The 25,741-nt window shown below is 36.5% G+C and overlaps 1 protein-coding gene across 1 annotated transcript; it reads right to left on the bottom strand.

The window, feature by feature from the left end:
- Positions 1-16,206: 16,206 nt before the first annotated feature.
- LOC113275560 lies at positions 16,207-20,685 on the bottom strand. The gene is made up of 9 exons (XM_026525096.1): positions 20,539-20,685; positions 19,754-19,995; positions 19,539-19,665; positions 19,380-19,455; positions 18,171-18,243; positions 17,723-17,818; positions 17,432-17,482; positions 16,954-17,343; positions 16,207-16,807 (listed from the first exon to the last, which is right to left on the bottom strand). Exons 2-9 carry the CDS (start codon positions 19,817-19,819, stop codon positions 16,478-16,480), a joined length of 1,209 nt encoding a protein of 402 aa, XP_026380881.1. The 5' UTR covers positions 19,820-19,995; positions 20,539-20,685; the 3' UTR covers positions 16,207-16,477.
- Positions 20,686-25,741: the final 5,056 nt, after the last annotated feature.

Here is a 25,741-nt window from a genome sequence, read left to right as displayed (position 1 = left end):
TTTCAATTCAATTAATTCATGTTGTTAAGAAGTAGAACATTAAAAGTTCAATCCCTGTCTAACTGTAAAGTAACTGGTAAACATTATTCATTTTGTTATATAATAAGAAAAGTCAAAAGTAGAGAAAGAAGAAGGAAAAATTCTATTAATGTGTGTGTAATTATATAGTTTTAAGCTCGTATTTATGGATATAAGACTTAGTACCCAAGTATATGAAAAGCCTAATCTATAATACAAAACAGAATGGGTTTTTGAGCTGGGACGGTCGGATAACATTTTGAAAGACACACGTTCCATTCGACCATCCAGTCTCATTCTAGCGAAAGACATCCGACGGTCATCGTTTCTGTAACCCCTCTCATTATGAATCAATATTTATTAATCTTTAATCATTGCATCACCTCTTAACTCAAGATATTCAAAGAAACACTGGCATGATGAATCTAATGGGAAATGGGATTTATTTGGTTATTTTTACTCATAACTCATAAGTGAGATATGCATACACGCTATTACTTAAATGATTTTGTGTTCGTTTTTGGATAATGAATATGAATAATTTTACAATGTACTTATAGACATTATTTTCGTTTAAAACAAAATAGAAAACTATCTTGCAAAGGAACACGATTTAAAGTCCGGAAAAAAGAAAAATTACACCAGTCAAATATCATATTAAAGCAGTGTCGTTACGGCATGAGCTATCTCTGGATATTTATTGGACCTTTCTGTTAACCTCATGCCGTGCCGTTACGACACGGGTTATTTCTAATTTTAGACAAAAAGACATCTTAGTTAATAAAATTAAGTTTATAACAATCTCCTTGATGATCATTAATGTTTATAAGTCATTACGATATACAGGGAAAACTCAAAAGAGAAAAAACCTTAAATTACGTAAGCATGTAAAGACTTAACTTAGTTGTCTAGTTAAAACGTTTGACACATAAAATCCATTGGGAAGAACGTTAATGAAGGAAAAAGAGTACACCACAATAAGTCCAATGAGTACACTTTTGATGATGGCGCCCCCCCCCCCCCCCTGATGAGTACTACAATTAAATATTGACTTACAAATCTTTGAGTTGAGACTTTCCAATTTTGATGAAAAAAATTCTTGAATGCTAAAGATAGTGATGCTTTCGTGATTTTTTTTTATAGTGCTTATAGTCTTCTTTAGTGTTTCATAAGAGGTATTGTGTTCGAATAATAGTGTTCTCATGCCTTCGTACTTCTTTAAACACATTGAGGAACTATGCCATGAATTGCTAACTTCTCGGAGCTGATTTGCTGAGGTAGTTGATGTAGTTTCTTCAACAAAGATCCAAGTTACAAGTACATTTGCGTACGTGAATAAAAAACGTATTTGTGATTAGACCTTAGTAGTTCAGAAGGACGTTCCAATTCCTAAAAAGATGTTTATGTTAATTTTGTCTAATCAAATGTGGACATCTATTAAATAATCGAATTTATATAATATTTGATGACTGTCAGGTTCAATAAATTACCTCACTAAAACCTTGACAACAAAAACCAATAGAACAAATTTGGACGAAGGAAAAAAAAACACAATATCAACATTTTAAATGAAAATTCAATGCCAGTGAGTTATTTCCTCGTTAAAAACTTGTCAAGAAAACCATAAGGGGTAAAACCTAAAATGAAGAAAAATGAGTACAACTTTTGACGTATTGCTAACTCAACTATATGAGTATCACAAAAAAACAACATCAAAATAAAATGTGTAGTCTATTTAATAGAGAACTTCTATACAAGCATAATTTTGGAACTGCAAACCAATACAACAAATAAAAATTTATGTTGCTTAAACGTGGATTTTAGTGTATTTAAGGACTCTTCAAGAAATCTATAAAGTTCATCTCATCGATTTTTGTAAGGAATAGAAACCGATGGTTCGTTTTCAATGGTTTCTTATAAGAAATGTGACCAACCATTGAAAAAACCATATGTAATGAGAAAGGTTACTTTATTTTAAACGATCAATGAATCACATCATATTGATATTAGAGGATATGCCAATTTATTTTCTCCGGTCTTGTAGAAACGATGGAGAAAAACCAATATCAATGGTTTGGATAATTTACTAAAATCAATCGACCATAAATAACTCGTTTTAATCATCACATATTGAAAATCCATTTTGTGGTTAACGGATGGTTTCTTGTAAATAAGTAGAAATCATATATATATTTCATGATCTTCATCCAATGAATAAAGATAACAAACTTAATTGGCCTTAAGTTTACAAACCATGCATGTGATCAGTTACCTAAAGGGTAATGAAGTTCAGGATGGCATCAATTTTTGGTGATTGTAGTTTCTTTTAGTGGTACGGAAACTGTAAACCATCATCCTTTGACAGATTCTTTTTTCTTACTCTATAGAAGGAATCAGAGAAGAAATGAGAATCAAACTTAACGTCGAAGTTAATAACCACTTGCATATAATAGTCTTATCTCTTGTTGTAAAGCCTGCCACAATAAGGTTAGTCTTATCTCTTGTTTCTAATTTTGATTGGCAATGAAAACAACTATACATCAGTAATGTCTTCTTACATGGAGATTAGAAGAGTGAGATATATATGTCACCACCTCCTGGATATCAAGATAAAGAACACCCTAACTATGTCTGCAAGTTGAACAAATCCTTGTATGGCCTGAAGCAGGCACCAAGAGCATGATATGAAACAATGATGGATGTTGTTGTTGACATTGACTTTGTTCCTTCTCTTGTAGACTTTTGTCTGTTTGTTCAAAAAATTGGATCTCAATTGACCATAATTTTGATTTATGTTGATGATATCATAATCACTAGTAATAGTTCAGCTAATTGTAACTTTGTTATTGCTCACTTATGCACCCAATTTTATGTCAAAGATTTGATTTTCATTACTTCTTAGGTTTGGAGGTTAAGAGAAATAAAGATAGTCTTTTTCTATCTAATACCAAGTATGTTTTGGGATATCTAAAGAAGACTAATTTGGTTGGTAATAGACCATGTTCAACTTCTTGTCCTGCTTTTTTCAAGCTCAGTGCAAGTGTTGGTAAACTTTTGTCTAATCCCACCAGGTACGAATCCATTGTAGATTATCTTCAGTACTTAACATGGACAAGACCTGAGCTTTGTTTTGCAGTCAATCAGATTCGGCAGTTCCTACGTTCACTTACAACGTCTCATTTGAATGCTTTTAAAATAATGTTAAGATATGTGAAAGGTACTCCTGATCATGGATTTATTTTTACTAAAGGTTTCACTGCATTACAAGGCTATTCTGATGCAAATTGGTCTGGAAATCCTAATGATAAGATATCTACTAATGTCTATGATGTATTTTTTTTTGTGCAAACCATATTAGTTGCGTCTTCCAAGAAACAAGCTACAGTCTTTAACTTTCGTATTGAGGAATAACACAAATCATGAACTTCTACAATTGAGGTAATTTGGTTGTGTCAACTGAAAAAGTGGAGTCTAACAACCACACCCAATATTTCATTCGGGAATCTGTACGGACTAACTCCAATATAATTCCAAGTGAATCAACTAGACAATCAGACTCAATCACGGAAATATATCCAAGGGTTATCTCTTTGTTTCTCAATATAATCAACAAATCAAACATATAGAATCCGTGAGCCTGATTATTATGAGAAACAACTTGAACGGTACCAAAGACCTATGTTCAAGTGTCAATCAATTTCAATCAACAACCAAAGGTTGGATTTACCAATTGATTGAACTACGGACAACCTGTGATACTTCAATTATATAAACAAATATAATGCGGAAAAGAAATAACACGGACACCAGAAGTTTTGTTGACGAGGAAACCGCAAATGCAGAAAAACCCTGATACCTAGTCCAGCTTTGAACAACACACTGTATTAAGCCGATACAGTCACTAACCTAATACAGGTTAACATCGGATTGGAATGTAGTTTAGCCCTAACCAAGTCTCACACCGATTAAGTTACAGTCACGTTCCTTACACCGACGCAGGACTCTATGCACTTGATTCCCTTAGCTGATCTCACTCACAACTAAGAGTTGCTACGATTCAAAGCCGAAGATTTTATAAACATATATGTCTCCCACAGGAAAGTCTATTATGATAGATAAATCTGTCCCCCACAGAAATACCTATTAAGTTTTTGTTCTGTCTTTTGATAAATCAAGGTGAACAGGAACCAATTGATAATTCGGTCTTATATTCTCGAAGAACAGCCTAGAAATATTAATCATCTCACAATAACTTAACTATATGGTAGTATAACAAGTTATTGTGGAATCCCAAAGAATGAGACGAAGAGATTTGTGATTACTTTTTATATCTTACCTATCGAAGATAAATCTCGATCAAATCTTAAAGAAGATAGTACTCAATATGATAGAACAAGTAAGATCAGAACACGCAACTACAGAGAAAATTGTTGGGTTTGGCTTCAGAATCCCAATGAAGTCCTTAAGTCGTTAACCTATAATGAGGTGTGGGGATTAGGTTTTCCAGTTGCTAGAGTTTTCCCTTATATAATCTTCAAATCAGGGTTTGATATCTTTGAAACAAAGCAATCAATATTCATCGTTAGATGAAATCCTGATTTAAGATTCAAGCTAAGTTTGCTTAAAACCAAAGAAATATCTCTCCACCGTTAGATGGTCCTAGCTTGTTACACACAGATGAAATATACCTTCATTTCGATATGGGTAACCGTACCTAAACGTGTATATTGATTTGGCTCAATAATAGTTAACCAAAGTTAGCCATATGAACGCTTTTGTATTAACCATATTCATCTAACACTTCTAGATCAAATGATAATCAAATGAATCTAATTGTGTTACTCATAGAGTTGTTCAATTGTCTATATTCTCATAGAAGTATACAAGACACAATTGAAGCAAAATCGGATTTGATTCAAGAGAATCAATTCATGAGCATTTAGCTACGGTTTGCAAAGATTGCATTCATTAATATATAAATGTATTTGTTCATAAATTAACCGATTTTAGAACTTAAACCAACTCAGTTTGCAAAAGGGTACGCAAATTTGAGTTCCGGACTTTGGACATGTCCGACAGTTTACAAACGCGTACTCATACTGTCGTTCCGTACCAACTCAGGTGAAACAGTTTGAAAACGGGTACGCAAACTTAGCTCCCAGATATTAACAGTTAAAACCGTTTGCACACGGGTATGCATACTTGGTTCCCGGACCTGATCATATTACAAGAGTTTACATACGGGTATGCATACTATGTTATATCCAGACAAATGATTATTTGTTCTAAACTCCCATTTCAATCATTGAAACATCCTTAGAAAACGACAATAGATGTCTCACACAAACTATTAGCTTATAAGTAATTTTCAAGTGATTGAATGATCAATACGAAACATTCTGAGTTTACATCAAATGACTGTCTCACATAAATCATGTAAGATGTTACAAGGCGATTTTCACATGATCATCTTTTGACTCACTATTTAGGTTCCTAAAAAATAAATTGTTTCAACTAAACTCCTCAAGAATAATGATGAACATAGTTAAAGCAAAAATCTTTCCAACACATATTTCGAGAAAAATATAAGCGAGTTAAACTCAGATCGAAATATCAAATGTGTATAATATTAAATTCTATATAGCTATACGACTTAGTCTCATTAGAAGATAGAATAGAATAGACTTCTGAGTGATATATGAGTTTAAGTCTCCATATACCTTTTGTTGATGAAGTTCTTCCAAGATCTCCTCAGTAGATCTTCGTCTTCAATCGATGAACGCTGTGAAGTCTAAAACTCAACTAGACATTCTATCATAACCTGAGAGATAGCTATAAGTAGACCAGGAATCAAGACTTATAGTTTTGATCACCTAAACTTGACAAACAAGCTTAAGATAACAACGCTTGCGAGTTCGACCGAGCATTGCTCTAACATCAACTCTCAAAGATTAGCGTGCTTTCCTTTCTTTTTCTCCTACTATATCCCATGACTGAAAAAGCGGGGGTCTAACAACCACACCCAATATTTCGCTTAGCAGTCTGTATGGACAAACTCCAATATATTTTCTAGAGAAGCAACTAGACAGTCAGACTCAATCAAGATAAAAAAGTATATTAAAGAGTTTATATCTCAATCTCTCGATTTGATATATACTCAAGCAAATAGAAATCTGCGAGTCTTTATCAAATACTAGAGAGATAACTTGGATGGTACCAAAGACCAATATCCAAGTGTCAATCAATTTAAATCAACAACCAAAAGGTTGGATATTCTAATTGATTGAACAACGCACAACCTGTGATATTTCAATTATATAACAAAATATAATGCGAAAAAGAAACAACACAGACACCATAATTTTGTTAACGAGGACACCGCAAATGCAGAAAAACCCTGGGACCTAGTCCAGATTGAACATACACTGTATTAAGCCGCTACAGACACTAGCCTACTCCAAACTAACTCCGGTTTGGACTGTAGTTGAACCCCAACCAATCTCACACTAATCCAAGGTACAGTTATGCTCCCACGTCATTGATCCCAGCAGGATACTACGAACTTGATTCCCTTAGCTGATTTCACCCACAACTAAGAGTTGCTACGACCCAAAGTCGAAGACTTTAATAAACAAATATGTATCACACATAAAATCTATGGTAATAGATAAATCCGTCTCCCACGAATATACCTACCAGTTTTGTTCTGTCTTTTGATAAATCAAGGTGAACAGGAACCAATTGATAAACCGGACTTATATTCCCGAAAAACAGCCTAGTATTATCAATCACCTCACAGTAATCTTAATCGACGCGGTGAAAAAAGATATTGTGGAATCACAAACGATGAGATGAAGATGTTTGTGATTACTTTTTATCTTGCCTATCGGAGATAGAAATCTCAAGCCAATTACTACAGTTGTACTCGTACGATAGAAATATCAAGATCAGATCATACAACTACAATAAAGTAGTATCGGTCTGTCTTCACAATCCCAATGAAGTCTTTAAGTCGTTAACCTGGTTTAGCAGAATAAACCAAAGGTTAAAGGATAATCGACTCAAGATTAGCACAACTAGTATCACACAGAATGTGTGGGGATTAGGTTTCCCAGTTGCTAGAGTTCTCCCTTATATAGTCTTTCAAATCAGGGTTTGCAATCAATGTTAACTTGGTAACAAAGCATTCAATATTCACCGTTAGATGAAAACCTGATTAGATTCAAGCTGATATTTATCAACCTTTAGATCGAAAACACAGATTGTTATACACAAATGAAATGCACGTTTCTAGGCTTGTGTAACCGTACCCAAACTTGTACATTAGTTGGTTCAACAATAGTTAACTAAATGGTTATCCATATGATCACTTTCATATCAACCATATTCTTCTTCACCATAACTAGTTCAAATGACTCAAATGAACTAGTTAGAGAGTTGTTTAATTGCAAGGAAATCTTATGTACTACACAAGACAAATTGAAGCAAAAACGATTTGATTCACTTGAATCGGTTCACGAACTATATAGCCACGGTTTGCAATCGCATTCCTTAGTTAATATGAATAAGTTCACAAACATCGTTTTTAGATATAACCTACTCAAGTTCGCGGACTTAAGTTCCCGGATGGAGTTCACAAACTCCAGCAGAAATTCTCGGATTTGAGAACTTCGCTAGTTCATGGACTGGGTTCGTGGACTTAGCTCACGCACTACTCCGGTTCACTTGATCAACAAAGTTCGCAAACTTCGGTTCAAGGAATAAAGACTTATACATATATGTGTTTCCACAACAATGCTTATATCCTCCAATGGTTATATAATCTAAACTCTCATTTCAATTGTTGAAACATTCTCAGAGGACGTTATATAGTTGTTATTCACAAACCATTTTTCGTCAGGGCAATTTTCAAAGTGATTGAAACATAACACGACTTTCGTCACTAGGTAAAGATGAACTTGGCTAATATTTTCAGGATTTGTTATCCGCCTTCCATCTTTTTAGGAGAATATTTTCTTAACAAACATAAGAAAAAGACTTACAAAAATGACTTGGCCCATTTTTAGTGCAAACCTCATTTTTCCCAAGCTAAACAATGAGGATGCGAACGTCTCTGAAACTAGACAGTGACGTTGTGAGCCAAACGCTCCCTTTGTTTATCACATGGTGATTTACCAAGGTTTGTAGTATAAACAGACATCATACCTCTTATGATTATGGAAGCATTGGTTTTATGAGACCCATGTTGATTTTCCAGATTCATCTTTTGCATGTTTCTTTGCAGTTTGGAAATTCTTTTGTTGTTCCCCTTGAATCTCCAACGCGTGCTTTGAGCATGATTTTCATTTCCACAAAACGAACAAATCAAGGATCCTCTGTCTTGTTGAAGTGCCTTCTATTTATCACAATTGCCAACCTTTATTTTTCCAAGACAAGTAGAAACAACGGGGTTGACAATGTCTGCAGTCTTGCTTTTAAATCCTAAACCATTTGTATTTCCAAAGGATTTCTGACCAAATAACATTGCTGAGATTTTGTCATGGCTTCCTGATAATCTTTGTAGATCATCCTTGAGAGTAGTAATCTCTTTTTCCTTCAGAGCAATGGTTCTGGTGAGTTTATCATTAAGACAGTCTATCTCAAGATCCTTCACCTGGATTAATGATTCTAGTCTATTCAATGAAGCTTTTAATTGAAGATTTTCTTGAAGAACCTCTTTATTCAAGAATTCAAAAATCTCTGTGTCAGGCTCAACTTCTGAATCAGATTTTGAGCATATGGATGTTTCCGCTGCATAAGCTGAAGGTTCATCATATCCATCAGACGTATTCAAAACGTTGACACATAAGGACTTTTCTTTCTTAGAATCATTAGCAGCAAAAACTCTCAGTGGATATTTATCACATCTAATGCTCCTTTTTACAAATTCATTGATCCTTTCTGTTATTAATGGTTTATCAAACCAATCACCATTTGAGAAACACTCATTTGCCCAAGACAAGTTAGATCTTTCACTTGTGTCGGAAACATCATTGAATGCAAAGGTTTTAGAAATTTGATCAAGAACTTTTACCTTCCCAAGAGGAGCATTTTTTGAGAGGGAGTTGAGGTTATTTCCTCCATCGATGACGTGCTCCTTAGAAATGTATCTATTTTCTTCAAATACAGTTTCTAAGATATACCAGGCATCTTTAGACTTAGTGCAAGTAGACACATAGTGCTGAAAGTCTGGGGAAATGGCCTGTCTGATAGCATTTAATCTGTCAGAGTTTTGCATCGCTGCAAGGGATTCTTCAGGACTGTCACTACCAACATACTTAGGTAGAGATACATCGCCTTCTGTATTAACCGGAGGATCATAGCCATTAACAACACGTACCCAGGTTCTAAAATCACGTGCTTGAAGGAAAGCACACATAACAATTTTCCATAATGGGTAGTTTGAGCCATCGAAGGCTGGTGGTACGTTTATAGAGATAACACCTCTGTCCATAGAGTCAGACCGCTACAAACACAGACTTGTAAGGTCTTAAACGTGTTTGCCTGCTCTGATAGCAATTGAAAAAGCGGGGGTCTAACAACCACACCCAATATTTCTCTTAGCAATCTGTATGGACAAACTCCAATATACTTTCTAGAGAATCAACTATACAGTCAGACTCAATCAAGATAAAAAGTATATCAAAGAGTTTATATCTCAATCTCTCGATTTGATATATACTCAAACAAATAGAAATATGCGAGTCTTTATCAAATACTAGAGAGATAACTTGGATGGTACCAAAGACCAATATCCAAGTGTCAATCAATTTAAATCAACAACCAAAAGGTCGGATATTCTAATTGATTGAACAAAGCACAACCTGTGATATTTCAATTATATAACAAAATATAATGCGAAAAAGAAACAACACAGACACCAGAATTTTGTTAACGAGGACACCGCAAATGCAGAAAAACCCTGGGACCTAGTCCAGATTGAACATACACTGTATTAAGCCGCTACAGACACTAGCCTACTCCAAACTAACTCCGGTTTGGACTGTAGTTGAACCCCAACCAATCTCACACTGATCCAAGGTACAATTATTCTCATACGTCTCTGATCCCAGCAGGATACTACGAACTTGATTCCCTTAGATGATCTCACCCACAACTAAGAGTTGCTATGACCCAAAGTCGAAGACTTTAATAAACAAATCTGTAACACACAGAAAAGTCTATGGTAATAGATAAATCCGTCTCCCACGAATATACCCACGAGTTTTGTTCCGTCTTTTGATAAATCAAGGTGAATAGGAACCAATTGATAAACCGTATTTATATTCCCGAAGAACATCCTAGTATTATCAATCACCTCACAATAGTCTTAATCGACGTAGCGAAAAAAGATCTTGTGGAATCACAAACGATGAGTCGAAGATGTTTGTGATTACTTTTTATCTTTCCTATCGGAGATAAAAATCTCAAGCTAATTATTAAAATTGTACTCGTACGATAGAAACAACAAGAACATATCATACAACTATGATAAAGTAGTATCGGTCTGGCTTCACAATCCCAATGAAGTCTTTAAGTCGTTAACCTGGTTTAGAAGAAGAAACCAAAGGTTAAAGGAGAATCGACTCTAGCTTAGCACAACTAGTATCACACAGAATGTGTGGGGATTAAGTTTCCCAGTTGCTAGAGTTCTCCCTTATATAGTCTTTCAAATCAGGGTTCGCAATCAATGTTAGCTTGGTAACAAAGCATTCAATATTCACCATTAGATGAAAACCTGATTAGATTCAAGCTAATATTTATCAACCGTTAGATCGAAAACATAGCTTGTTATACACAAATGAAATGCACGTTTCTAGGATTGTGTAACCGTACCCAAACTTGTGCATTAGTTGGTTCAACAATAGCTAACCAAATGGTTAGCAATATGATCACTTTCATATCAACCATATTCTTCTTCTTCACCATAACTAGTTCAAATGACTCAATTGAACTAGTTAGAGAGTTGTTCAATTGCAAGGAAATCTTATGTACTACACAAGACACAATTGAAGCAAAAACGATTTGATTCACTTGAATCGGTTCATGAACTATATATCCAAGGTTTGCAATCGCATTCCTTAGTTAATATGAATAAGTTCACAAACATCATTTTTAGATATAACCTACTCAAGTTCGCGGACTTAAGTTCCCGGGTGGAGTTTACAAACTCCAGCTGAAATTCCCGGGTTTGAGAATTCGCCAGTTCGCGGACTAGGTTCGCGGACTTAGATCACGCACTACTCCGGTTCACTTGATCAACAAAGTTCGCAAACTTCGGTTCAAGGAATAAGGACTTATACATATATGTGTTTCCACAACAATGCTTATATCCTCCAATGATTATATAATCTAAACTGTCATTTCAATCATTGAAACATTCTCAGAGGACGTTATATAGTTGTTATTCACAAACCATTTTTCGTCAGAGCAAATTTCAAAATGATTGAAACATAACATGACTTTCGTCAGTAGGTAAAGATGAACTTGGCTAAAGCGAAATCTTACCAACACATATTTCGATAAATAGATAGACGAGATAATCTCGGCTCGAAATACCAAATGTGTATAACCTAAGTGTATATAGCAAAACGACTTTTGTCTCAAGATAGGAGATAAATAAACTTTTGAGTGATAGATAAGTTCAAGTCTCCACATACCTTTTAGTCGATGAAGATCCACCAGTTCTTTGAGTAGTCCTTCGTCTTGTATGATGATTGCGAACTACACTTTCTATCCTAGTCCGAGATCTTAGCTATAGTAGACTAGAAATCAAGACTTATAGTTTTGATTACTAACATTGACAAACATGCTTGAGATAGCAACGCATGCGAGTTCGACCGAGCAATGCTCTAACAGTGAAAATAAAAGGTCCATTTCTCTCGCTTCAAATCCAGTTTTTCATAGCAGCATGAAACATCTTGCTCTGGATTTTCACTTTGTTAGAGAGTTAGTACAGTCTAAGTCTGTGCAGGAGCTTTATCTGTCTACTTTAGAGCAAGAAACATCTAGTTTTTGATAGAAGCATGAAACATCTTGCTCCGGATTTTCACTTTGTTAGAGAGTTAGTGCAGTCTAAGTCCTTGCAGGTGCTTTATCTGTCTACTTTAGAGAAAGTTGTTGATATTTTCACCAAACGGTTGGCTGCTCCAAGTTTTGAATTTCTCAAAAACAAACTGAAGATTTTGTCTCCTCTTCAGTTTTAGGGGAGGGTAGTAACATATATATAACATAGGAATATCTTTTATTTTATGTCTTACACTCTAATAACACCTCATCTGTTATTATTTGTTTCTATAATGGCTGTCAGGGTCGTTATCTATCACAACTGCATTTCCTGTTCGAGTCTTCTATCATTGGTTCACGTGTTTACCATCATTGTATTAATGATCCCAATTGACCTTGGCTCAATTTATAAGAAAACTAAATATTGTTTTATTTTTCTTAAAGAGTATTATTACAAGAAACTAGTTGGAAGCATAAGAAAACTAAGCTCCAACAACGTACTATTACATTAGTTGAACAGGTTGCTGTGCTAGCCTATCGGAGAGCCTTATGAGGAACCATCCAAGAGAGCCGAAGCGGATAGGGGGTTGATTATGTCGCAAGGGGGAAAAGCTAACTCTAGCTTCCACGTCAAATTATGACATATTACGTCATCGGGACTCGAACCTGGTACCCCCTGGAGCGCATGAAGCCTTTAGAGAACACGGATAACCAGTTGAGCTAGCTACCCGTTACTTTCTTAATGATGATTTTATGTGTTGGCTAGGGTGTAACCATCCATGAGTGATTTCATGCTTATAGAACTTGTCTTAGGTAGTCGGTCTTGTTTGGGACGAATCCCATCATCTCAAAAAAGCCGGAACTACTAATGTATTAGCAAACTGAAAACCGACGGGCAACGGGTACGCAAACTTGAGTTCCAGACTTTGGTCATGTCCGGCAGTTCGCAAACGGGTACACATACTGTCGTTCCGGAACAACTCAGGTGAAACAGTTTGCAAACGGGTACACAGACTTAGTTCCCAGACTTTAACAGTTAAAACCGTTCACATACTGGTATGCATACTTGGTTCCCGGACCTGAATCATATTACAACAGTTAGCATACGAGTATGCATACTGTGCTATATCCAGAAGATGATAATAGCTGTCTCACACAAACTATTAGCTTATAAGTAATTTTCAAGTGATCGAATGATCAATACGAAACATTCTGACTGTCTCACGCAAATCATGTAAGATGTTACCAGGCGATTTTTCACATAATCATCTTTTGACTCATTATTACGTCATGGGGACTCGAACCTGGGACTTATTGGAACACATGAAAACCTTTAGAGAACAGGGATAACCAGTGTTACTTTCTTAATGATGATTTTATGTTTTGGCTAAGGGTGTAGCCATCCATGAGTGGTTTCATGCTCATAGATATTTGGCTTAGGTAGTCGGTGAGGTCTTATTTGGGACGAATCCCATCATCTCGAAAAAGCCGGAACTACTAATGTACTAGCAGACTGAAAACCGACGGGGCAACAAACATTCCCCCTTGAACCAAAATTGCATCTCGGGGGTACCCTAAGATTCAAGGGTCGATTATGTTATTTGTCCTTAACCGGGCATTCACTAGTCTTCTACTTTTCCAGTTCTAACAAATTACAGGCGGAAAACCCTAAATGGGAATTCTGACTTTCATCAAATCTCTAAAGGAGAGAAAGAAGAAGAAAGGGTCCAATTTAAAGGAGAAGAAGAAAGGGGTTCAATCCAAAGGAGAAGAAGATAGGCTCCGATCTCCGGAACCACAACCACATCCGAGGTACGTTGATGGTATGATTCTATCCCTTTGAGAGAACAGATACAGCAATAGTTACAGCAATGGATAATAAGCATGAATTTCTGATAAAGGAATTCCAATCACTTGATCCACCAGTATTTAGAGGTTCTTCAGATATATCTGTTGCTGAAGAATGGTTTCGTGAGATTGAGAAGAAATTAGGTTTAATGAGACTTACTGATGAAGAACGTATAATTCTTTCTACTTCAATGCTTAAAGGTGAGGCAAGTCATTGGTGGGATATCAACAGATACACCATTGTTGATGAAGGTATGACTTGGAGACAATTTGAGGATTCATTCTTAGAAAGGTATTATCCGTTTTCCGATCGGAATTTGAAGAAGATTGAACTTATGAGACTTGCTCGTATGGAGTATCTGGATAGTGTAGAGAAGAAAAGAGACAAAGGGAAATCGAAGTCCTCGGATATTAGTAATGCAGTGGAAATGGTGAAATTGGAGCCTGAAGAGATTGATGATGTGAGAATGTGCAGCCCCTTAAGGGAGGTGCAAGAACAACAAGCGGTGCAAGATGGTGCCATTGAGGTACGGAATTCAAAGGTGAATGGAGAGCAAGGCAGGATAAAGCCCTCCAATCTTAATTCTGAAACTGACTCCTTGAACGGTCTCCAACAGCAGAGAAAACAACAAAAGCCAGAGGTTGCAGTTGTGGAGGTTACTGGTGATATGAAGGACTCAAGACAACAGTCTGAGGCTGCACATACAGTGATTAATCTAGAGGAACATCAAAAACAGTTGCAGGAAAATATGAAGCAATATGTGCACCAACTTGTGTCACAGCAGGTGCAGCAACTACATCAAGAAAAACAACAGCAGCCACTTGCACTTGTGGAGTCTAGTATAAAGGAACAGAAGGGACAGCAGATACAACAACGGCCAGAGGTTGCACTTGTGGAGGCGAGCGCCAATATGATAGGAACACAACAACAGCCAGAGGTTGCGCACGTGGGAAGTAATATAGTGGAACGAGTAAAAGAGGTGCAGCTACAGACGAAGCGTTATATGCACCGAGTATTGTTGCAGATGGTTCAGCAACTACTTCGGAGAAAACACCAGCAGCTACAGCTGCCAGAGCAACATCAACCGCTGCAGCCAGAGCATCAGCAACAGCTGCAGCATTGGCAGCAGCTGATACAAAAACAAAAAGAGCTACATCAACATATGCAGCGGCATCAGCAACAACAACAGCAGCAGCAACCACAGAAGCAACAACAGCTGCAGCTTCAGCAGCAACAACAACAAGAGCCACAGCAACAGATGGTGCAGCAGCATCTACACAAACAACAAAAACAACAGCAGCAGCAACTACACCAACAGCAACAGCAACAAAAACAAGATCATCAAACACCCCAAAATGAAAGAAAGCAAGGCAAAAAAAGAAAACATCATAATGCAGAGGTTGACCTTGTGCAGTTAACATGGAGGAGTTCTGGGCTAATGAGCGAAATAGGAAAAAGGCAAAAAAAAAATGTAAAGCAAGTCCAAACAGCAGAGGAACAACATAGTCATCGGCATCCATACACTCAGCCTCAACAAGCACCGCGGTAGAGGTCGTGGGAAGTAAGTCCAAATTAGTAGAGGGGTGGAAAGTTTCCCTCAAAATTGGTATTTACTGTCTATTGAATGAGCAGCCACAATGCTTTATTGGGTCACCATACGAGGGGAATCTTAATTTAAGTGAGATACTTGTTGCCTAAACTAATTTGTTCTTACTTCTTACCTCATAATTCAGCTATCACTCAATTTTTTTGGTCAACTACACCTAACATGATATTTATATTTTTGAATCGTATGAGCCTATTATTGGATATTGCAGTAAACTTCTCTCATTTTAGTCTTAGGAAACCAATGTTCTGACAGCAAAAAATCTGATTCCGATTTCTGTCATTTACTAGATCTAATTTTGTGATGTCATTGACTAAGAAGTTATTTGTAAGATGGTTGATATAAAAGATTAGGAACTTCCCCCGAATGATCTTTGTAAGGAACAGTTATACAGTAGAGGAGCTATACAGAGCACCCCTTGCATTCCAGACAACATGGCTTTTTGGTCGATAACCAAATTGGGTGTTTGTATGCGAAAGTCTGTGGACTTAACATTACCACCATAATTACTACCATCATGGTGGTATTTTACCCTGGTAAATTCCAAAGTAAAATTTTGCTTGCTTAGAGAAAATAGAGACATAATGGACACGCTATAACAGTTGGAGTCAACTGTCCCAACATAGGTGTTGCTGGTCTCCTCTTCTTCATGGCAGAAAGTTTTGCTTTAGATGTCTTAATTAGTCTATCCAACAAAAGAAAAATGTAAGTATTCCATATAAATAGATAAGCAAGATTACAAATTGATCCAAGAGCAAGAATGCAAAATGTAAGTGTTCCCATATAAGTAGACAAGCAAGATTACAGATTGATCTAAGAGCAAAAAATGGCCAACTGAGAAAATTTTCTGTATTTAAGGGCATGTTAATGGACACGGTTAATACTGTTTTATAGGAACATGTCAGTATTTTTCAAGAACTTGAGATTATGTAATACAATGCACTTTTTTGAAGGTATCATCAGGTTACGATAGTGAAAATAGATTGATTCGTTCTCCAGTGCGGTAAGCTCGTAATCAATTCCCTATGTAACTGATGGCTGTAATCTTCCCAAGCAGCAATTGCAGAAGAGAAGTGTGTCCAATTAAAGGAAGATTGTATCTTCTCGTCAGAAGATTGAGAGCCAAAAACTGATTGTACATGTTGCTGATCACCAAGAAAAATCACTTTTAGGCTGTCATTTTTGAAGTCTTCCAATGAACAGGATAATTCCGTGAATTTTCTGAACTCTTCGTCGATGAGATTCACTGCTGGTAGTTCAGTGGCTTTCCAGCAGTAAAATTGCACTACCTATCCAAAAAGCAGAAACAGGCTCACTTGTGAAAAGAAAATCAGGTTATCACTTTCCCTATAACATAAAGTTCACTTTGAAACTATCGCAAGACATCTAAGTGCACTGAGAAGGTTCAAGGTCAAGCTTTTGATGAAAATGATACCTGAAGAGCGTGCAAACCGTTGACAAATTCATTCTTGAATAACTCATTTTCCCTACCTAACCTTAATGGCTCCATCAGTAGCTCCGAGAGATGAAATGATGAATCTGATGTTGCACTATTAATTTTATGATCACTGACATTAAAAGTATAATGAAGAACATGTATTCTGGCCCAGCGAATGTCAAATCCTTCTTGGTGATCATGAGAAGCTTGGTCTTGAGGAAACCAGTACATGTTACTTGATGCTGGCAATGGAAGGTAGGGAAATGGTCTATCTAAACTAGATGACAACAGAGTTTGAGACAATAGCAAAATGAGTTTAATATCCTCATCGTGGGAACTATCACCGCTGAACCATAATGTTAATGTTAGCCTTTCACCCTCAGTGATCTGTTATGCAATGAGAAACACCCAGTCAAAAAAGATAGCACTAATATAATGTGGTAAAGCAACACATGACTACATGAGAAATGCCTACCTCATCTACAGAATGGATATTACAACTGTCAGCTGTGTAGATCACCAAGTCCTGAAAGAGTGCACCAAAGAGTTCAGTTATTCAGATAATTAAGTACTTCTAGCGACAAATTGATTAAGCTAAATAATTGACTTTCTCAAGTAATATTTCAGAATTCTAACCTCCAGAGATTTACAATTTCATAAATAACCTTTTAATCTAGTTTACTTTGAGCTAAAGCATTATTTGAGTAAGTGTAACCCATAACCTCTATGTCTACTCTGTGTCTATGCTATAATAGTTTGCACTTACTCCAGCCACAGGCACAACACTTGTAGGTTCCCCTTCCTGGAAGTGGAAAACCCCGCCTTTAAAATCCTTCCCATGATTATTCAGATAGCAGACTGCCTTAACACGCAGATAATATAGAACACTGTTAGAGGTAATATTAACGAATTTATAAGGTCATACTCCCTAAACTGCCAATAAGGTGGTTGACCATATAAGGTCTTCATTCCAGTTTTAATTGTGAGCCAGCTATTGATGGGGTTTAGAAGTTATATGATGTAATATTGTGAGAACGATCCACCTGAGAATTCTCGTCAAGAATCAACCCTTAAATATATCTCCATGCCGGCCCAACCAAAATATTGGGCAAAGGGATTGATATTTATGAATTTGTATGTCTTTATGAATTTAGATGAAAAATTCTAAATCTGCAACTACTAACAGGTAAACTTCCATGAAGTTGTATACGCACCGCAAAATCTCGTTGCTTCAGATAGGATCTGTTATCATCACTATGCCATCCAATACTTGCTCCCTTTGTCCAGCTGCATTTACAGGCAGAGGGTATTGAGGGATTAGCAAGAACCAACATGTCAAAATAAAATCTCACATCCTAACAGATGAGTTTAACGTAGTTCTTTTTATTCTTAATAATTTATTATCTATATGAGGCTCTCCATCATATACTTCAGTAGGTAGTCAACTTTAAGACTTCCATCAAAATTTTTGCACCCGCAAAGAACTGATGTGGAACTTTTGTGGTCATCCAGTCAACTTTAAGAAGGGAGACTTTAAACAAGGCGTACTTTGTTAATGCTAACTATCTAATATGGCCCAGTTTGTTAAGTCTTAATTCTGAGAGAAGTATAATTCCTACGTAAACTGTAGTTAAAAGGTAAGTTACAGACGTCTACAGGTAAGTAGTAAGTATTTGTTTTGAGATTGTTGAGTAAGTTACCTGCGTGGAGGATTCCATTGCATAAATCAGTTAACCAAAATAAACCTAACCTAAAACATGCACCTGCTTCTCCAATGTCTTTTATGGATTATATTTTAGCCAAAGCTAATCATGCAAGAAGCATTGCACTCCTGCTAGTGCCCAAACTAAACCGAACTCCAAGCTTGACATCACCCTTAAAATAATTTGATGGAACACATTCTTTAATTGTTTCATCAACAGCACTAAAAATAAGCTCCACTCACCCCTTAGAATAACTAGACAATATCGGTTAACTTATACTCATCACCGTCATGAAAGGCAAAAAAGTCTTTCACAGCTAAATCTAACCAGTATCTAGGACAATCTACTTGGTTAGACTTTAATCCTGAGTGCAGAATAAAATTGTGTATAGGACCTGATACACTTAGACAAAGGAATTTCTTGGATTTAAACAGTTGTCTCTGAAGACATAATAATTACATATACTAGGGATTTGAATTGTATTTTGTATGAATAGCACAAAAATTAGATTTCAAGAAGGGTGATGGGCCTATTAAGTCAACTTGTTGAATTGTATTTTGTACTTAAGAGGGGGCATGGCTGTAGTGTGGAACCCAAAGATGGTAACTTGTTGAAAGTTATTCATTGTTTTGGAGTTGAAATTTGTTTTAAATTTGATAAAGCTATTGTTATAATATAACTAAAATAATACCAAGGAGTTCAATATGAAATAATAGATACCTGATCAAACCAGTGAATTCGATGAAGAGCTCATATTCGCACCCAAAGAACTCCTCAACTTTGTCTTTCAGTCTCTCTGATATTTGTAACAAAGTAAAGGAACAGCGTAAGGATTTTATTCATGAATTAAAATGATTAAGGCAGAAGTAGAATGACTACCTCTGATGGAAACAAAAGGAATGAGGAGATGACCACAATTGGTTGCAATGAGATGAGACAGAGTGGTGGAGAAAACATTAGGTCTGTAACCAACGGTACAACAGCTCTTGTGTATGAACTCAAGTTCCTATCAAATGTTCAGATAAAATAGTTAAACGACACAACTAAGAAATTTAGAGAGAGAGAGAGAGAGGGAGACAGATAGAAAATAAGACCTTGCAAAGATTCAGGGAAAGAAAATCATGAAGAATGAGCCGCAGAGGATGTTCAGATTCAGCCATCTATACTTGCACTTTATTGCTTTCCACGTATTAGTATTACTAGTGATTTTGCATGCTCGCTGCAACTAGCTTGATGTTGTGTTTCGGATTTTGTCACATTCACACTAAGCATACATTAGTGAAAGGTGCTGGTAAGTTGGATCTTCGTCGCGTCGGCTCGGAGAGAGTCAATATATCTGCAAGGGCAATAACACAATTATCATATCCAGACATCTAATTTGACACTAAAAATCAATTACCAGTCTCAGTAAAAGTAACGGAAAGCTGCAAGGATTGGCTAATGATTCCTCCCAAAAATTTGCTTAGAAACTATAACGACCTGACCGTGAACTAGTGACAGTAAATAACCAACTGAGGCAAACAGCAACAGGGATAAAAGACCAAAGAACTAACTCAAAACTTCTGACTTGCCAAAAATCATTCACCCGTTCCATTAATTTGTAGAGAATAAAAATTAGACATTCATCACCATTGTTTTGGTTTCAAAATGACAAAAATCATATAAGAGAACCTTCAAGTGGTAAACCAATAATTACATGAAATGAACACACTTTCTTAACCTACAAAAGCCACTCATCTGGGCAATGGGTCAGATATTTTCTGATTCTACAGCATTCTATAAGATAAACATTTCTATTAGGTATTTAATCAAACAATTTGAAAGCAGCAAATTACTGGTCAAGGGTTTAAGATGACGAAGAAGAAGTTGGAGAACTTACATGATTCAAACCTGAATAGATCATCGTAACCATTTTATAGCTACAGAGGTGATTTCGTAGATGGAAAACCTTAATTCTTATTCTACCAGCAAAGTACAGACTGATTAAACACGTCTGATGATTCTAAAATCTTCGGTTTATGGTCCTACGCCTACGGTAAGGATATTATTAAGTAAGGATCTGAAACCGGAACCGAATAAACCGGTCCTGACCCGTATTTGACTAGGTTTTCTACGTGTAACTGTTTCCACTTTCCACAGACCTTAAAATCTCTCGTCGACTCGATGTTTAACGGCCCTTTTCCCAGAAGAAATATTTTAACATATATATCTGCCGAAATTTTGATGATCAGATAACGCATCAGAAACCCCTCAATACAAATATTGTAAGTAAGTTCGACTCATTTTTTAGAATTTTTGAATGCAAAGTATAGTTATATTGTCAATTGGTCCAAGGATTTTGTGTATTTGATGTCTGATTCTTGTTGGATTCTCCATTTCTTATTCCACTTTCAGATTCCTGAAATTAGTTTCTATTCCTCGTTTTTCAATAATCAGTATTAACTTTTGAATGGAAGAAACGATTTTTTGGTTTGAGATTGGAGTTAATTTGTGGAAAAAAAAAGATGGGATTTTTATTTTCCGAATATCAGTATCATATGGATAGAATCGATGATATTGATGTGGTAATTAGCTATAATTTTGATAGTATCGTGTCAAAGAGATTGTGTTGTTTGGAAGTCAGAGTAAGGATGGATTGATGCCTTTGAATAGACTCCGAACTTCTCCGGAAACAAACCCTAACCAGTAGTGGTGGGGATGTGTTCTGACACGAGCTATTAAATTGGGTATTGGGTTGCTTGATGACTAATAAGTCGCTGCAGTGTGCTTGTGCTTTGTGGAATGCACGGAAGATCCCGTAAACTAACACATATATGCTTGTTTTCTTTTGTTCGTTTTCATTTAACACATGGTAGCTGTAATTGAACTTTTTAGGATTCATTCTTTTGGTAGGGGATGTGTTTTGTGCCATCGTATGGTTAAAGGGTTTGTTTTTATTGTTCTTTTAGGATTTGTGATGTGAGTTTGGTTGAGGTTGAACTTACAAGGGGTGCTAATGCTCTCACCCTACTTAAAATTTTATGGGTGTTAGTAGCCGTAATTGCTCGGTGAATCAGTATTTTGGTATTTTGCTGCTTTGACAAGTTAAAATTCTTTATTTGTTTTTGCTTGTTCCTGTGACGTGATCGATAGTGTTCGTACTCTTAACAAATTGTTGATAGGTCACATTGCTTGGTTTTATTTCGATCTATTTGGTGGCTTGTTTGTTTGATAATGAATGATTAGATGGTTTCTAGTCATGTATCAGTTTAGTTTGGTTGCAAGATGTCTTTTGGCGATGGATGCAATATAGATTGCCTTGCAGTAGCAAATGAAGTCCAGGAACCTCAGGAATCACAGTTGAATGAAGTGGGATGCTCCCAAGAGGGAATGCATATGACAGTGCATGACTCTTTGGTCAAGGAGTTTCAACTACTTGATCCACCAGAGTTTACGGGGTCTTCGGACATAGCTGTAGCAGAAGAGTGGTTTAGTGATATTGAGAAGAAACTAGCTTTAATGAGTGCTACTGATGAGCAGCGAGTAACCCTTGCTACTGATATGCTTAAGGGAGAGGCAAGTCATTGGTGGGATATAAACAAATACACTGTGGTCAGTGAAGGAATGACATGGAGAGAATTTGTGGATTCCTTCTTGGAAAGATATTATCCTTTTTCAGAGCGAAACATGAAAAAGATTGAACTCATGCGACTTGTTCGAAAGGAGTTTTGGGATAGAGTGGAGAACAAAGTTGAGAAAAGGAAAGCCGGCAAGTCTGTTCAGAACCCACAACAGAAGAAACAAAGGAAATGGCCGCTTGCTAATTTATATAGCGAGCCGATAGTCACTACCGAAGAAAAGATTTGTTTTGCTTGTAAGGAGAGTGGTCATTTGGTGAAGAATTGCCCATCAAAGATGCAAGACCCCGAGACCAAGTTCTCCATTTCTGGTTCCACTGCCGATCCCAGTTGCAGTTCCACTCTCAATCCCAATCCCAATCCCAATCCCAACCCCAACTCCAACCCGGACCCCAATCCGAGTCCGACTCATGATTCCAATTCCAGTCACAGCCACTCTCCCACTCCCCATACAAATCCTGAGCAGAAATCTCAAAAAAGACTGGAGCGTTTACTCAGGTGGAAGCAACAACAGCAACAACAACAACTGCAGGGCCCACTCAGTCTGCACCCAATAAATGATCGGAAACTGCAGCTACAACGAGAACGCCAACAAAGAAGGCAACTTAGAAGGCAACAAAAATATCAACAACCCGAGGTTGCACATGTGGAGGTGAATATGGAGGACTTTTGGGAAAGTGAGAAGAAGAGAAAAATGGGAAAGACCAATCTCAGTCCCAGCTGGCAGAATCACCAACAACATCACCAGCCTTACAGTGTGCCTCAGCCAGCTCTAGCAGTAGAGGGTCAGGTACACTGTTACCAGTGTCAGCAAATTGGTCATTACAAGAGAGATTGTCCATTGAAAGTAGAGGGTCAGGTATTCTGTTACCGGTGTAGGCAAATTGGTCATTCCAAGAAAGATTGTCCATTGAAGCTGCAGAGGTTCAGGTGGTCGAAGCAAATACTCGGAGTAGCTAAAACAGATATTTAAGTTAATTGAAAATTTTCCAATATAACTTAAACTTAGTTTTCTTCTTGTTTACTGACTTATAGCCTATAATTTATCCCCACGGTGAAAATTTTCTGGCTCCTTAACATGTCCAACAAATGCAACTTTTTAGGATTGGACTTTTCTTTCTTGTAAATTTAGTTTTACATGTAATGTAGATAATAATGTGGTTTTAGTATCTCTCGCATTACATTGTCCTCATACTTCAGCTCCCACTTTTTTTTTTGTTTTTTTTAACACGATCAACAGGGTTTAAGGAGAACCCAGAACCTTACAAACTAACAAAAGAAAACCAGAAAACAAAGAAAACAAAACCAAAAAACAAAGAAAATAAAAGAAACAAAACGAAAACTACTGTCTATAGTAGAGTTTATGACTACCATCCTCTTCAATAATTGTCCTCAACTTACTGTCAAAACTGCTTGGATCCACTTCGACAAACCTATCACTGGGATGAAAGCTAGCGAGATAATCAGCTGCCCTGTTGGTCTCCCTAAACACATGAAAATATCTAATAGAATCAAAGAGTTTTTTCAAGTGAACAATCCTCCTCCAAATACGAAGAACACTCCAAGCAGGGGCAGGCTTCACAGTAGTTAGAAGATTGTAAACTACCATAGAATCAATGCTGATACGAGGTCTTCTGCATCTTTTAAAATTTGCTAATTATAAACCTAATTCTACACCTTGAAGTTCATGAGCTATCACAGTAGCAGGAACACCACCACCACAAGCAGCTGCAATGGTTGTACCTTGATGATCCCTAATAATTGCTCCACTACCACCAGAATCATCATTCCTTGAGCCATCAATATTTAGCATAACTTCATCTTCACTAGGAGAAAGCCAATAACAAGGAATGATTTTCTTGACATGATAAGCACAGTCATTACCCGGCCATCTAACAACACTCTAATTTGAGGTTTATTCAGCTTAGTAAATTTAGCAGAGATGCACTTCAATCTGACATCATTTACTATCATAAAACTCACACTATCAGCACTGTTATTTTGGAAAGAGAAAATTCTCCCATTTCTTTCTTTCCAGATATGGTAAATACTCCCTCCGTCCCAGTATTAAGTGACCTAGTTTAAGTTTGCATAATTTTTAAGGCAAGCAAAGAAAATAGTACTTTTAAGCATTTTTTACAATTATACCCTTATAGATAATAACTAGTGAAATTTAGAAATGATTTATCGCTCAAACTACTCCACGGATGTTCGCAAACTTTATACCATTGAAAAGCATATTAAAACACCTACATAACGAATATAAACATGCATATCAAATTATGCATATTTCTTATATTTTTTATAATTAACTAAAAGGATAATTTTAGAAATATATCCTTGTTAGTGATATAGGTCACTTATTAGTGGGACAAAATCTAAAATCAAATAGGTTACTTAATAGTGGGACGGAGGGAGTATAACTGGTAAGACATAGTTTTCTCATAGTAGTCACTGCTCCATCTCCTTTGAAAGTATCAATGCACCATTGTAGTTCAGAATCCCAATTCTCACCAGGAACTCTGGCACACCCCATTTTAATCAATAGACCAGTCCATATATATTTTGAGTAAGTACAATAAAAAAAACCCATCTCTGTAATTTGGCTCTAGTCTTGAGCCTTCTTAATAAAGCCAACCAGGAGATAAAGGAGTGCCTAGGAATTCTATTCTTAAACAAACTATCTTATGCCAATTTACCTCATCAGTAGTACCACACAAGGCTTTGTAAGTATGATGCATAGAAAATTCACCTTTAATTCTAGCTTTCCAGATAGGTAAGTCTACATCTCTCTCATCAAAATCTTCACCCTGTAACTAAGAAGAACTGGAACAATTTTCACTATGAGTGCAAGAAGGAAAAGACCAAGAACCATCTTCCATAGGTTCAACAAGAGTCAAATGAATATTTGGACACATATCATGCACACATTCAGTAGGGATCCAATCACAAATTCTCCCTTTTTGGTGCCAAAATCCATAAAGAAAGCTAGTACCTTCTCCATTTCCAATACAAACTCCCATGAATTGATAAGCAACACTTCTGCATTCCAGTATTCTCCTCCAGCTCCATGAGCAATCTTGTGGAATAGGCATAGACCAAAAATCTTTACCTTTGATAAGATTTACCTGAATCCAGTGAGTCCATATTGTCTTCTTGCCTGAGGTGATATCCTATATATGTCTTAAATTTGCAGCAGTATTTGTTGTCTCTAAGTTCTTCACACCAAGACCACCAAACTGCTCTTCAGAACAAATTTGATTCCAACTTACAGGATTATGTGTTTTCCCCAAGTCAGAACCAAACCATAAAAATCTTTTGAAGAGAGTATTTAATTCCTTTATAACTCTGTTAGGGAGAACAAAACAAGAAAACCAAAAGTACACCATTCGACTTTGAACATGTTTGATTAACAAAAGTCTACCAGCAAAAGTGAGATCCTTAGATTTCCAAGATTTAATCCTC

This window comes from Papaver somniferum, chromosome 4, assembly GCF_003573695.1.
Source record: "Papaver somniferum cultivar HN1 chromosome 4, ASM357369v1, whole genome shotgun sequence".
NCBI lineage: Eukaryota > Viridiplantae > Streptophyta > Magnoliopsida > Ranunculales > Papaveraceae > Papaver > Papaver somniferum.
This window is presented reverse-complemented; position numbering and strand designations above follow the sequence as displayed.